The sequence below is a fragment of the Ambystoma mexicanum genome, chromosome 12 (genome assembly GCF_040938575.1).
Source record: "Ambystoma mexicanum isolate Mex_15411 chromosome 12, UKY_AmexF1_1, whole genome shotgun sequence".
NCBI classification, from domain to species: Eukaryota; Metazoa; Chordata; class Amphibia; order Caudata; family Ambystomatidae; genus Ambystoma; species Ambystoma mexicanum.
Window position 1 is genome coordinate 797,399,221 of NC_090936.1, and position 15,277 is coordinate 797,414,497.

The 15,277-nt window shown below is 46.9% G+C and overlaps 1 protein-coding gene across 1 annotated transcript; it reads left to right on the plus strand.

Annotated features, from left to right (window-relative positions):
• Positions 1-416: 416 nt before the first annotated feature.
• MYF6 (myogenic factor 6) lies at positions 417-14,182 on the plus strand. Its single transcript, XM_069629304.1, has 3 exons — positions 417-998; positions 1,259-1,349; positions 13,036-14,182. The coding sequence occupies exons 1-3, from the start codon at positions 483-485 to the stop codon at positions 13,155-13,157; spliced, it is 729 nt and encodes a 242-aa protein (XP_069485405.1). The 5' UTR covers positions 417-482; the 3' UTR covers positions 13,158-14,182.
• Positions 14,183-15,277: the final 1,095 nt, after the last annotated feature.

Consider the following 15,277-nt stretch of genomic DNA (forward strand, 5'->3'; position numbering starts at 1 on the left):
GGGTGGCCCCCAAATGTTGTGCTACGCCACTGGTCCTGGTGTGTGTGTGTCCCCATTGAGACGAGCTTGGTCAGGAAACAATGCGAGTGAGCACATTCCACGTGAACAGCATTCTATGTTCTCCTTACTATGAATACCGTATCTGTCATTATTAACGTGAATAAAAGCATGCTCTTCTGTGCCACGCTCGCGCATTGACTATTCCTTTCTCTTTCATTGTGGCGATTCGGCCTAAAAGTCCCTGTGTTTCGTTTCTAAGCACGAGGCGTCCTATCTCTCAGAGCAGAGGCGAAGAGGCCCGTACAAATCCGGCTTGGAGGGTGATGCAGTGCGACAGCTAAAACTTGGATTGAGTTTCAGCCGCTTCTATATATAAAGCAGGACGACTTATGTCACTGGCCTAATTAAATTCCTCCTGGGGTCTGTGGGTTTTTTTGAGCACCTCTCCCGGCCGGGCAAGGCACAGAGACCAAGGAGAGATCATGATGATGGACCTTTTTGAAACAAGCTCCTACTTCTTCTACCTGGATGGGGAGAATGGGGCGCTGCAGGAGCTGGAGATGACCGAGGGCTCCCCCCTGTACCCCGGCAGCGACGGCACGCTGTCCCCCTGTCAGGACCAAATGATTCCCGAGGGCGGCAGTGACAGCAGCGGGGAGGAGCACGTGCTGGCACCCCCCGGACTCCAGCCCCACTGCCCGGGCCAGTGCCTCATCTGGGCCTGCAAGACCTGCAAGCGGAAGTCCGCCCCCACGGACCGGCGGAAGGCGGCCACTCTGCGGGAGCGGAGGCGCCTCAAGAAGATCAACGAGGCCTTCGAGGCGCTCAAGAGGCGGACGGTGGCCAACCCCAACCAGCGGCTGCCCAAGGTGGAGATCCTGCGCAGCGCCATCAGCTACATCGAGAAGCTGCAGGACCTGCTGCAGCGGCTGGACCAGCAGGAGAAGATGCAGCAAGGGGGGGAAGACCCCTTCAGCTACAACCCCAAGCAGTCCAATGTAAATGCACCCCTTCTACCCGGCTCTCAATCCATGTAGATAAAGACGCATTTATTACATACATGTTACCATACAATTAGCATTATGCCTATGCTGTCGACATGGCTGCCATGTCACTGTAGATCTTAGGCAGGCGAACACAAATAGTCGAGAGTGTGTGAGCAGCGCAAGGGCGAAGGTGTGGGGCTTGCCAAGTGAAAGGACTGTGTTACGTGGAGAATAGAGCTCATGGTGTTCGTCTCTGTGTCTGTTTCCTGCAGGTCTCCAGCTCAGACTTCCTGCGAACGTGCAATTCCGAGTGGCAAAATGTTTCGGATCATTCCAGAATGCTATCAATTAACCCGAAGGACGGTAAGACTTGTGTGTCTGTCTGTGGGTGTCTCCGTGTCCCTTACCTCTGTGCCTATGCGTCCCTCCGTGAGGGGAAGTCTGTGTTATCCAGTGAGGGGCAGAGAGGGCGATACATATAGCTTTTAATTAAACGCAATCAGTGGACAAAAACGTCGGTTAACATAAATAATGATACACGTGACTGGTATTCGGTATGTGACATGCCAAAAATGCGATGATTGCTGAATGGCTTCCGTATTTACACGTTGAATCCTGATTTGTAGGTTGGGAACAGTAGCCTCCTTTGGTTGGAATAGTGTGAGTGGGGCGTAGTCCTCCCCTAGCTCCTTCTGCGATGACTTGAAGGAGCTTGTCTGGTGTCTCTGTAGTGTAGTACGTGTGCCCATTTTGCTAAGTCAGGTTTGTTTTTTTTTAAAGCGACAGAGACAAAACATCTGTATGTTTTAAGGCCTCTGGGCCATTTTGATTTGGACTCCCTGCACAGCCCGGGGCACTAAATCCACTCCATGTGTCCCGCAGCTCTGTTAAAGGGACTGCCCACTTCGCTGCCCCCATCCTAATAGTATATCGGTGGGGAAGTTGAGGTCCCTATGGATTTCACCTGCTCATTTGCATTTCAAACAAGCATTGGCAAAGCCAACCGTTTTGGCTTTTGTTGATGCATGTGATAGGCCTTTACTAGGTACTGATATTACGGTACTATCTGGCCATAAAATCACAACAGCTGGAAAATGGTGTGATTACCTGGACTTATGATAGCAGTACTTGGCAAATGCTTATTTAATACCTATACACAAGCCCAAACTGCTGGCTTTGTGAATGCTTGTTTTTAACAGGACTTCAGTACAAGAAACAGATTAGAATCAAGCAGCGGTGGACTGGGAACCAAAAGAGGCCCTGGAAATGAGTTTCAAAGTGGCCTCAGCAACCCCAGCGCTTTTCCTATGAGAACATTTGAAAATAAAATAGATAACCACACAAAAGAGGCACTGGGTGCAGAGTCCTACCGGGAAATCTCCAGAGTTCCCTATAGGCCAGTCCACCCCTGAAATCAAGTGACTGGTGGCATACTTGGTTAAGACATGTGTATTACACCATTCGCAATGTACTGCTGCCATTACGCCATTTCTCAGAACACTGCTTAAAATAACCGTGAGAGGATAAAGTTTGATATTTCAGATTGATAGATTGTGCTCAAAGAGATCCCAGGAGGATGTATTTTGGGCCGCGAGGGGGCAGTAGGGATGGGAATGGCCATAAGGATTAGCATGGCCAGGGCAGTCAATGGGTGGGTAAATTACCAAACAACACTGATAACCTGTGTGTCCCTCCTCACATGCCATCTCCCACATAGCTGTACTCTAATGCAATCGTTTTGGCTTATAGGTGGTGCTGAACCGTCACTTAACAGCCCAAACTAAAAAGCAGAGTCCATAGGGACCCCGTGTAATAGCAGCTGCCATGTGTGTACATGGGGGCTGACCTTACTGATCTCTGCTTTATATGCACACAGAACACTGCCTCATGCAGTGAATGGGGTACTGGGGGTTTCCGTGCCATACACTCCACTATGTGGGGAATTTTGAAACCCCCCTGAAAATTAACCAACCCAAAATGAAGGGATAGAAGTGCGGGAACATAAAGAGCAGCATCAGTGCACGACGGAGGTGCTGTCTCTTTGGTGCACCAGGGATAAAGATCAGGAGCACCAGCCCACATCCACTCTTATAGTCCTATGGCTTATGGATGGCACATGAATTATTTGGGCAATTCCTGCTCTGCGTGGCGTGGATTAATGCTGGTGTCATCACGCTACCCAGTTCCCAGACATCCCCACACCACTTTTGCTCTCCCCGTCCCCAACCACACCTCTAAGCACCACCTCCACGGCATGCTGCCGGGGTTGTCAATTGTGGGATTTGCAGGCTGTAAAGTCAAAGGTGAGAAACACGCCACACATGATGTATTTGGAAGACATTCAACTACATTTATTTTATGAAATGCAACATTTAACTGAATAGCAGCAATTACACATATATCGTTTGTTAATCCAGAAACATATCAACCTACTTTATGAATTGCAAGTCCACCACTCGTGGCCATGAATGGGCATGGGAAGTGTATGTGACCGTGCACCGTCCCACACCACAGGAACGATCCTGGGGGAATAAGGTGACCCTCATGAATCGACAAAATAAACACGACCCATTCCCCTGGACCCCGCACACGTATCGGATCAGTACCGGCCAGTCAGGGCCAGCATGGCAACTCCACCATTCCGTGACAAGCGTTGGCCCACAACTAGGAGCAACATTGTTCTGCCAATGTCCGAAATGTGTGGTTCTATGTGATTTTCCCGCTTTTCGAAGGCTTCACATGAAAAAGAGCGATTTATTTATTTCAATGTTCTGCGGCCCTCAAAAAGCCAAAAAAGCATGTGGCAGAGTTTTTTTTTTCTTTTTCCATTCGAGGGGTTCCCTCCTCCGAGCCCCCAATTTCCTCCTTGCCACCCCGCTCCCCGCTCCCCACCACATACACACACAAAGGGCCTCATCACACGGATGGCGGTAAGGATTTACTGGTACCGGTAAAATACTGGTACCGGTAAATCCTTACCGCCTTACTACGAGGTCCCTTTGCGGGTTGGGGGATTTAACACTTGCTTTTTGCAGGCGTTAAAAACCAACCTGCAAAGGGATCCAGGGAGCTAATTACGGTACCGCAATTTGGGGTACCGTAATTGGCGCCTTCCCCATTCCCATTGAGCCCTATGGTGCAAAAATGGGAATGGGGAAAGGCAATGGTGGAAGGGGGAATTACCGCCCCGCCAACCTTGGAATGGAGCGGTAATTCCCCTTTCCGCCAAGGCGGTGCCGGTATTTTACCGGCATGAACCATGGCGCTAATAGCGCCATGGTTCTCCGCCATCCGTGTAATGAGGCCCAAACGCTTTTGTTTCCCCCTACCCTTCCCCTTCTCAAACATGCATTTTCTCACACACACGCACATAAAGACAGACACTTACCTGACACGACGCCACTCCTCTGTGTCTCGTCGTGCCTGTCAGCCCTTACGCGTACTCATGTGCATACATGACAGTTCGATTTAGAATGATAGCTCTGTGCAGTCATAAAGCGGTCTTTCTAAATCGATCTTTTTTTTTGTCATTTTTTTTTCAAAATATTTTTTCTGCTAATACCTCATTTTCAGAGTCCCGGTCTGGGGTACGCCTCACTGACGCACAGTTGCTCCCTATAGCATAAATTCATAATTCACTCTGGCACATTATCATTTTTCCCGCGCAAACTGTGCCCCGATACTCCTACGACAGATACACACGATCGTGACACTTGTACTCTGCTGCCTTTTCTGTGAACTGGTACTTTCAGGGATTTGTTCTCCGTGTAGACACTACTTCATACTCCACATTTCCATCTTCTCGACTGTCATTCATGTGCCAGCAGCTTATTTTTCTTGTGCCCTTTTGACATCTCTATCCATATCCCATGCCCGTAAAAGGCACCTTGCTCATCTCACAAAGAGGCCCCAAAACTGTGCAATCCTCGGTAACCGTGTCATTTCACTGTGCTATGTCCCTTAATTTGCTGATTATGCTCCTCATTATGAGTGTGCCGGTCCGTTAACAACGGTGCTGGTAAGGCTACCGGTACCGTTGTTACCGGACCGGCACACTCCGAGTCTACTGGCGGCTGCCGTCCCGCCTGCCAGGCCTGACCTGGCGTGCAGGACAGCACCCACTCACAGACTTTTGGGGAAGACCCAGCACCGTTATTAATGGTGCTAGTGCTTCCCTCATCCCAATTCCCATTGAGTCCAATGGGACACAAATGGGGATGGGGATTTACATTTTGTCGGCTCCTGACTTCCAGGAACACTGGGGTCATAATCCCCGGTTGTTTCCATGGAGCCAGGTGCCAAAATAACACACAAGTCTGGCGGCAGCCTGACGGTTTTACCGGTACAGCTACTGCCAGATTCGTAATGAGGCCCTATGTCTGCATAATTGGCAGTCACCTCTGTCATAAGTAATACAGAGAAACATATCTGCGAGTAGAAACCACATCCTTGCACATCTACCCAACACTTCACCAAGATGAAAAACATGACCATAAGGCAACCATCCTGACGGTCCTGCAACATCAGTCGTTGCTTCATATTTAAGACAGTACCATGTGCCATTGACTCTGTGCTCTCCTCCCACACCCCCCCCTCCTGACGAAAGACACGATAGTATGAAAAGCAACCTTTTTCTCCTGCCACAACCTCCTGTTCCTCTGCCCTTATGTGAGGACTATGTATCAATTCACCCCTTGAAAACTGCCATTGCATCTCTCCCCCTGACCTGTCACCCCATACAGTACAGACATTCCTAATCTTACTTGCTTCATCAACAATATTCCCCTCATCCACCTTCTACAGATCACATCAGTTGGCCAAGGGACCTTCAACCACTCCAAAATACCAATCCTTTCCTCTGGTCAATTTTCATCTTTGTCCCACATTTTACAATCCCCTTATGAATTTAGATATAATGTATGCCTGTCCGACCCTTAATTTGATGAATGCCCTAACATCTCCTTGATTCTGCATGTCCCGCATATAGGCGGTTTCCTATATCGGGCCGCAGCGATCACCAGTTCATATCGAAGTCTGCAATGTGATGTGGTGTAACCCATTCCCAATCAATAGTTAAAGCAACATGCTCTCGCTATTTTTCGACCAAGGGAGCTCCAATAAAACCAACATCGGTAACAGCTTCATCTCTCAAGAGAACACCCAGTGTACCCTTCTCCCACCTCCCAGCATCCTATATAGAAAGTTGAAAGCAACATAACCTAAGTCTGTGCCCCTGCCCTTAGTGGACCTTACTGGAAATGCTTCCAGCATCCTTCCAATCTTCCCACCACCTCCATCAACGCAATTCTGTCCTACCGCTTTGCAAAGTTCACCTGTCCCATTGCACACAAGTGGGCACATCGCTCAATGGCACACCACTTAGCCAAACCATGTTCACAAGCCAGGGACCCGTTTTGTCTTCCTTCAATTTGTCTTATGAACTCCACTCTCAACAGAAGCGTCTCAATGTTGCCCTTATAATCTCCCATCACAATAGAACACCTCCCTGGATGGCCAACCACTTCGCCCGCAATGAACATGCTACAAGGAACACCCATGCTGCCTCACCTTTTGTCATTGCATACTTAACCGACTGGGGCCGGGGGCTCATTAATCTCACGACTATCCACCCGACTCCCAACATGCACTTCCTCATATTTGTGGGCTATACGCCCCAGCTACCACACCCGGAGATGATCCTGGGCCATCAGCACCTTACAGTAGATTCTAGCCACCATGACCCATTTCCCCCGAATCCTGCAGATCTACCAGGCCACTAATCACCAGTGAATGGCAACATGGTAACCTCACTTGCATATGCTGCCCTCCAGCCCACCACCAGCAGCTTATACCATTGTGCACCAAACTCTGAGCTACAGCAAATCTTCAGATAACTGTACTTTCTGTATGGGCCTTTTCCAGCTTCCATCTGTACCATTGTTACAAATAAAATGCTGCCCGGCACTGCAAAAACCTGTGTCCCTTTCGCTCAACTTACACCACCCACTGCACCTCCCTGCATTGCTGCTCCAGCATGCTGCCAGGCGTGTCATTTTCTGCCTTTCTATTGGTGAGTGTCATGACTCTGTGAACAGTGTCTCTCGTATGGTTGTAGACACAACATATATTGTCTGCCTGTATGGTTAGTTAGGTGGTCTTTTCTTCTAGCTCGGTATTGGCTTGTTTGCTTGCCTTGTTACTGGATTATGTGTCTGCTTGTCTATATCTATAAATTAGCCATTGTAATGCATAAAGATATATGCAAGTATCCTTGATACTGCACTTATGCCTGAAGGTAGCCCATTATAGAAGTTAAAAGGTATATAGTAAGACTATAGGGGTAGCCTGTCTTCTGCGTTTACAGATTACTATGAGCACATGATCCTATGGTAGCTTGTCTGTTATGCCTAGAAGATGTAATGTTTGCTGGTCTAATGCGCTTAGAAGACTTTGAGGGTAGCCTGTCCATAGTGCCTAGAAGAGCCTAGGAGGGTACCTTCTCTTTTCACACAGACAATCTGATCACACAGCCAGATTAAAGATAAATTCCATCTAAGCCTAAGGTACATATAACACACCACTTCGATGGACATCGGCCGCAGGCACGGCTATCCACATTAAAATGCAGCTACGACTATGATAAATTTGGTCTAGGTGGACACTTACATCTTCGCCTCCTTACAAGAGACTTCACACACACACACATCTGCCATTAGAATACAGTGGGCCTCATTACGAGGTTGGACACAGCCATGGCGCTATTAGCGCCATGGCTGCCTCCAAACTCGTTCCGACTCCGCCCTGGTGAATGGAGCAATTAGCGGTCCATTCCAAGGTTGGTGGGACCGGTAATTCCCCATTCACCAGGGCCATTTCCCATCCCCATTTGAGCCCCCATAGGGCTCAATGGGAATGGGGAAGGCGCTAATAACGGTACCGCAAATTGCGGTACTGTTATTAGCTCTAGAGTCCCTTTGCGGGTCCCGTCCTTAACGCCTGAAAAAAACAGGTGTTAAGGAAGGACCCGAAAAGGGAACTCACAGTAGGGCGGTAAGGGATTACCGGCACCGGTGCCCTTACCGGTGCGGGTAATCCCTTACCGCCCACCTCGTAATGAGGCCCAGTGACAACCTATGAACAATTTGGTTTAGCTGGACACATAATTCTTTTGCACCAGCGCAATCTTGTCCTACCCCTCAGTACCCTTGAGCATGCCTGGCCTCTTGTGTTTCTTACTGGAGACTAGCCAGCCACCTAATTCCCAATCTTGGCCAACTGCACACATGCATGCGAAGACTTTCTGAGAAATATCCCATACCTGGACTTCTGTTCACGAGGGCATTCCCACCACAAGCGTGTTGAGGCCATGCAAATTGGAAAAGGCGCTATATGAATGATTACTACTACTATGACTGAGTGTATTGTCTGACTGTATACTAGTGAGTGGCCTCTGCTTGTGTAGTACTGAATAATAATGATAATGCAGTGTCAAGTCTATTGTCTGCTTCTTATCGAGTGGCTTATTAGTTTTGGCTATTAGGTGGCTCTAAAGCACCACCTATAAGCTGAAACTATTGCATTAGAGTTCAGCTAGGCAGAAATGGCATATTAGGAGGGATCCAAAGTGTGTAGGTGTTGTTTGGCCATTTACCCACCCATTGACTGCCCATGGCCATGCTAATCCCTATGGCCATACCCACCCACTTCCTGCCCATCCCCACCTAAAACACATTTTCCTGGGATCTCTTAGAGCTAGGTTCATCAAGCCTTAACAGTGAAGTGTCTGCCAGTGTTTTTCGAAGCAGTCTTCTGATAGTTAATTACTTAATTCGAGCTATAAATGTACTAGTGGTGTAATAAAATGTTTTAACCAGGTCTGCCTTCAGTCACTCGATTTATAAGCACTATGCATGTCCTTCACTGAAGTCCTGTTAAAAACAAGCATTGGCAATATAAACAGTGTTAGCTTGTGTATAGTATTAGACATTTGCCAGGCACTGCTAGTATATGCCCGGGTACTCTCACCATTCTGCAGCTGCTATAATAAATGGTCATTTATTGCCACTATGGCAGTTCCTGGCAAATGCCTTTCCCATGCCTGCCCAAAAGCCAAAACTGTTGGCATTGCTAGTGCTGGTTTTTTCATTAGCCCTAAATCCGACAGGCACGCCGGCATTTATTGACTTCCTTAATAGCACTGTCTGGTCTAAGTCCTCCTCTGTAGAGTGCTTCTTGCCTGCTCAAGCACTATGGAATGCCTTGTCGCCAATGAGTGCCTTGCCTGCTTTTGTAGTACTATTTTGTCTAGATGCATAACACAGATTGTTTTGTCTGCGTCCTCTGCACTGTCTAGCCAGTTGCTCCATGGTAGGTGCCGCCCCTGCATGCCCACAGACTGCACAGTGCTCATATTTTATACTAAGTCTATTATCTCCCAGCATAATACTGGGCGCCACCCTACTGAGAGCTTTGTTTGTCTGTGTACTTTTTATGCGATTGTAGTACTCTGTACTTTGTTAGTCTGCGTAACAGTGAGCGTTGTGTTAGTCTATGTGCTACTAGGTGCATTATTTGCTTGTGTAGTTTTGGGTTAAGAGTTACCTGTGTAGTCTTAAGGCCTGATTCACATAGTGCTTTTTAATTGGATTTTCCCATTGAAAAACACTTTGTGAATCAGGCCTGAGTGTCTTGGATGCCAATTGAGTACTAGTTGTCGTGTGTGCCTCTTTAATATTGGTATTTCTGAGTTTCTTGTAGTTAGCTCTGTGCGTTGTCCATTCTTCCTGCAATGTGGTGCACATGCTGTCTCGGGGGTCTTTTCTGCATCCCTACCACCTGGTGTTGCATGTGCCTGTGTTTAGTACCAGGTGTTATCGCCGACTATGTAGCACTCAGTGGTAGTTTTGAGTTGCATGTAAGTTAGCTAGTTCCATGGTATGTTCTGTCTGCCTATGAAGTGCGATATGTGCGGATCTCAGTGTCTAGTCTCCTTGTCCAGCACCATTTGTTGTGTTCACCTGTGTAGTGCGGGTACCATCTCTGCGTATGTAGCACTGAGTGGTAGTTTTGAGTGTTATGTATGGTTTCTGTGTGTCATGTATGGCTGCTCTGTGAGTCATAGGTCCTGCCTCTGAAGTGCTGAGTGCCTTATCTGCTTAAGTACCTCTTGGTGTTGCATCTACCTGTTTATTTTACCGGGTGCCATCCCTGCTTATGTAACAATGAATGGCAGTTCTAAGTAACAAGTAAAGTATCTTATTTATTTATTTATTTGCATTAAAATTGAAAGAACGATTTTTTTAGCAAAACCAAAAAAAACGTAACAAATATACTCTGTCCAAAGTAACTCTGTGCCTTGTTGAGTCTGCCTCTGACGTGCAGCATGTGGGGTACTGGGTACCTGGTTGGCTTCTTTAAACACTGTGGTCCTGATTCATGGAAGTGTTTTATAATGGCACAATCCCATAGGAAAACGTTCCATGAATCAGGCCCTGTGTGTTCAGTTGCCATACATAGTTATAGGTGCCATCTGGTGCCATCTCTGCCTATGTTATGTTATCTCATCCAATATTTATACTATCCCCTTCAACAGTGTAGTTGTCTTACAGCACCTAAACCTTGTCACGTGCCTTGTGGCACTGAGTGGTAGTTCTGAGTTGCAGGTAAAGTAGCTCTGTGCCTTGTTGAGTCTGCCTGTGAAGTGAGACGTGGTGTTGTTTGTTGTTGCATTGTAATTGGTTATTTATGGCGTGCTTAATACCCAGAGGTTTCTAAGCGCGGATCCGTGGATCAAACCTGTATTGCTCAGCATCGTCTTGTTTCCAAGGCGAGCGCATTGCCCCTGAGCTATCCTCCCGAAAATACTGCGATGTGTAGTACTGGGTGTCATTTTTGCATATGAAGAAATTAGTGGAATTTCTGGGTGTCATGTTAGTTTGTTTGGCTTCTGGTTCTGTCCACTTCTGGTGTGCAGAGTGTGGGATTCTGAGGGTTTTGTCTTCTTGTGTAACGCTGGGAGTTGGGTTTACCTGTGTAGTACTGGGTGCCATATTTTCCTACTAACACTGAGTGGTATACCTGAGTGTCTCGTAGTTGCCTCTGTTCTGTTGCCCAACCTGCCTCTTAAATACTGGGTGTGCAGTTCTGAGCGTGGTGTCTGCTTGTTCATAAGTGGTTTTTGTGTTTGCCTGTGTAACACTGGCTGTCATATATACATGTAGCACTGGGCAATAGTTCTGCGCAGTGGTAGAAGTGTGCAAAACAAAGTAGTGGAACTGCGGTTTCGGCAGGTGAGGGGGTAGGCGGATGCATAGTGCAACATGTGACAAGGTTTTTCAGCCGGGGCATTGCAATAGTCTAAGTGACTAATAACTAAGGCTCCTATTACAACTTTACACTTGCCCAGGGACATGAATGTTCACATCATCTATATAGAATGGTGACTATGGTCGTAAAAGTAGAGGAATGGTAAACAGATAAAAATAAAAGCAGTGGAACACCGTCCCCGACCGTTACCGCTCAATTCGAGACTGGTTCTGAGCATCTTAAAGTTAGAACTGGGTCTTGTCCTGTCTGCCTGTGACGTGCTGAGTGTGTGGTTCTGATTGTCTTGTCTTCTTGTTTCTCACTGAGCAGACAGCGCTACACAGGCACACCCAGTCCTCCTTGGGCATTGGGTTTCCTCGTATAGCACTGGGTGGTAGAAGTTAACCCTGTGTATTATCCGGCCTGCCTGTGATATGCTGGGTGTGTGATTCTAAGTGTCTTGTCTGTTTGTTCATCACTGGCCCTTGTGTTTGCCTAGGTAGCTCTGGCGGCCAAATCTGTCTATGTTGCCCTGGAGGCTAGTGGTGGCAGTTCTGAGAGTCAAGTAGTTGCATCTGTGTCTTGTCCGGTCTGGGTCTGAAGTGCTAATTCTGTGGTTCTGAGTGTCTTGTCTGCTTGTTCATCACTGGGATGTGTATGTACCTGTGTAGTACTGGGATGTGTAGCACATGGTGGTTGGTAGTACATAGTCTCTTATACTTAGCTGTGTTCCTTTCCCAGTCTGCCTGTAATGTGATAAGTCTGTGGTTCTGAGTGTCTTGTCTGCTTGTTCATCACTGGGATGTGTATGTACCTGTGTAGTACTGGGATGTGTATCACATGGCGGTTGGTAGTACATAGTCTCTTATACTTAGCTGTGTTCCTTGCCCAGTCTGCCTGTAACGTGATAAGTCTGCGGTTCTGAGTGTCTTGTCTGCTTGTCCATCACTGGGATGTGTATGTACCTGTGTAGTACTGGGATGTGTAGCACATGGCGGTTGGTAGTACATAGTCTCTTATACTTAGCTGTGTTCCTTGCCCAGTCTGCCTGTAACGTGATAAATCTGTGGTTCTGAGTGTCTTGTCTGCTTGTTCATCACTGGGATGTGTATGTACCTGTGTAGTACTGGGATGTGTAGCACATGGCGGTTGGTAGTACATAGTCTCTTATACTTAGCTGTGTTCCTTGCCCAGTCTGCCTGTAACGTGATAAGTCTGCGGTTCTGAGTGTCTTGTCTGCTTGTTCATCACTGGGATGTGTATGTACCTGTGTAGTACTGGGATGTGTAGCACATGGTGGTTGGTAGTACATAGTCTCTTATACTTAGCTGTGTTCCTTGCCCAGCCTGCCTGTAATGTGATAAGTCTGTGGTTCTGAGTGTCTTGTCTGCTTGTTCATCACTGGGATGTGTATGTACCTGTGTAGTACTGGGATGTGTAGCACATGGCGGTTGGTAGAACATAGTCTCTTATACTTAGCTGTGTTCCTTGCCCAGTCTGCCTGTAACGTGATAAGTCTGTGGTTCTGAGTGTCTTGTCTGCTTGGTCATCATTGGGATTTGCATTTTCCTGTGTAGTACTGGGATTTTTAGCACATAGGGCCTGATTAATAGAGGCGTTTTATAATGGTGCAATTCCATTGGGAAACGCTTCGTGGTTCAGGCCCATAGCCTCTCATACTTAGCTGTGTGTCTTGCCCAGTCTGCCTGTAACGTGCTGAGTGCCTTGTCTGCTTCCTCCCCAGGTGCCGCCATCTTGGAGTCATCGGCCTCCAGCAGCCTGCGCTGTCTGTCCTCCATCGTGGACAGCATCTCCTCCGAGGAGCCCAAGGTGCCGAGCAGCGCCGAGGAGTCGGCCGAGAAATAACTGGCAGTGTGTCGTTGACACTCTGGTACACGCCCTTCCGCACACACCCTATCCTCCAGGGATAGGTAACCTGCATGACCGAGAAAGGATCTCATGTTGAAAACACATGACCGGCATTCGAGCATGCAGTCCAAAAAACTGTCCTTTAGAGCCAGACCCGAGTCCTGCTTGACCCTAACTTATTCCCACAATGGCCGCTGCTCTATGTATTCATCCCCCGGTCGCGCTTGTACTGGCACACCGCGTCCTTGCAGTATACGCGGCGGCACACTTTGTGTAACGACGGAACAAAAAGTTCATTCCTCTCTGGGCAAAATTGAAAGAAAAAAGCTTCTAATTGCATTGACGCTGGGACATAGCGACGCCTTTTTTTGTAAATAATGGTAGTGCATTTTGTAAACAAGATAAATATATATTTAAAGTTATGAGGAGACATACTGTATATACGTAATGAGAATTTAACCACGTTGTGAATAAAGCTCCCCGTGTTAAGATGTTTGTCATAAATTAAATTATGCCCGTAGATTTCTACAAAAAAAAAAACTTGTTTCAGTTTGGAAATTTTTTTATTCGCCCGCTCTGTTCTACTGCAGGAGAAAATAAAAGCCGTTTGGGGACATCTGAAATTGCGTAGGGGGGTGCGCCCGAGTTACTGCTTTACTGCCTTTCTAGGACTTCGCAAATATCGTAAAGAGGTGCCACGTTTAGGTAACTGCAAAAAAGGAACACGTTTCAGCAAAACGAGTGCACCACTAAGATGCCCATCTATTAGGCACAATACTCATTTAAAACGAGAGGTTTTTAATCTGTGTACTAAGAAAAGGGGAGTCTTCCTCCTGGGCAGACAGCGCTGGTAAGTGTGACAATATTATATCGTATAATGCCAGATCTTCAACTGTGCAAACATGTATGTTAAATTGTTAGACTGAGATAATATGAACGTTCAGTTTTTCACTAACCAATCGGGGCTAATTGTTTGTTTTTTTCACTCTATAAATCATGGTTTAGTTTTACTTGTTTTAATGGTCGATGTGTCTGTTCATCAAATTTTAAAAAAATAAAATATGAAATTGTATTTTTCCTATACTCTTGTAGGATTACAGTACACGAGGAACCTAGAGCAGCTGGTGTTAGTTAAAAAAAAAACAGAGCTCCCTGCTCAAGTATAATGACGCATAAACCCGCCGATATTAATGATATAAACCAGCGAATTCCAGAGTCTGAAATATATTTAACAACAAAACACACACAGCCCAAAGCCAAAATAAAAATAAAAAAAGGCTTAAATAATGATTAGCCTGTCTTAATTGGCGCTGAAGGCTTTCACAAGTGCCTCTGTTTTTTGAGAATAGTTCAAAGATTGGGTTCCGGTGCAGGTGCGTGAAACGTGGCGTTACTTCCGGGTATGCCGCCATTTTAGCAATCCTATTTGACAGGTGCTTGCCTTAATCGGTCCCTGCCTTTAGATTTGAAATGCTTCGAAATGTTAGCTCAAACGAAATGTCCGTTATACACTGGAAATTTACACGGCTCGCATTTTAGGGTGAACATCTCTACAATAGGGGTAGGATACGTGGAATTGAGTGTTGGGGGGCGGGGGCTACTTAAGCTGCAGAATGTCTTTCCCCGCACGTCACCACAGTAAAGCAATGTGGTAATATGTTCTGCTGCACTTAGAGAACTGGGAAAGGTCCATAGATCATTCGTTTCCAATTCAGAATAGGGAAAAAAAACGTCCCTCGGTTATTGTGTTCCCAGACTTAGTCACTTCTTACTCACAGAGCAGGGAAAGTCCAACGTTTTTCCCCCTCAACAGCACTTATTTTATTTGGTTTACATATTTGCATTTTTAAAGCGCTCACACAGCCAGTGGGCATCGAGGCGTGTCTTAGTTGCGTATTTATATCGCGCTTTAAGCGTGGACCCGGGGATCTTCATGTCGTCTTGTTTCCAAAGCGAGCATGTTGCCGCTGAGCTATCCTCCCGGGACTTACTTAACAAACTCTGATTGTCTACATCAGCCCAGGACGATTTTGTTTCCCTATTGTAGCGTCCCTGCGCTTTTCGCCTAATCAATGAGCCTTAGGGTGGGGGTCATCCCCTTGAAGGACTTGACTCCC

Excerpts from the sequence above, each read along its gene's own strand:
- MYF6 (XM_069629304.1), top strand. The coding sequence starts at position 483 with ATGATGATGGACCTTTTTGAAACAAGCTCCTACTTCTTCTACCTGGAT. Across the intron at positions 999-1,258 it reads ACAACCCCAAGCAGTCCAAT|GTCTCCAGCTCAGACTTCCT; the intron begins GTAAATGCACCC and ends TGTTTCCTGCAG. Across the intron at positions 1,350-13,035 it reads ATCAATTAACCCGAAGGACG|GTGCCGCCATCTTGGAGTCA; the intron begins GTAAGACTTGTG and ends CTTCCTCCCCAG.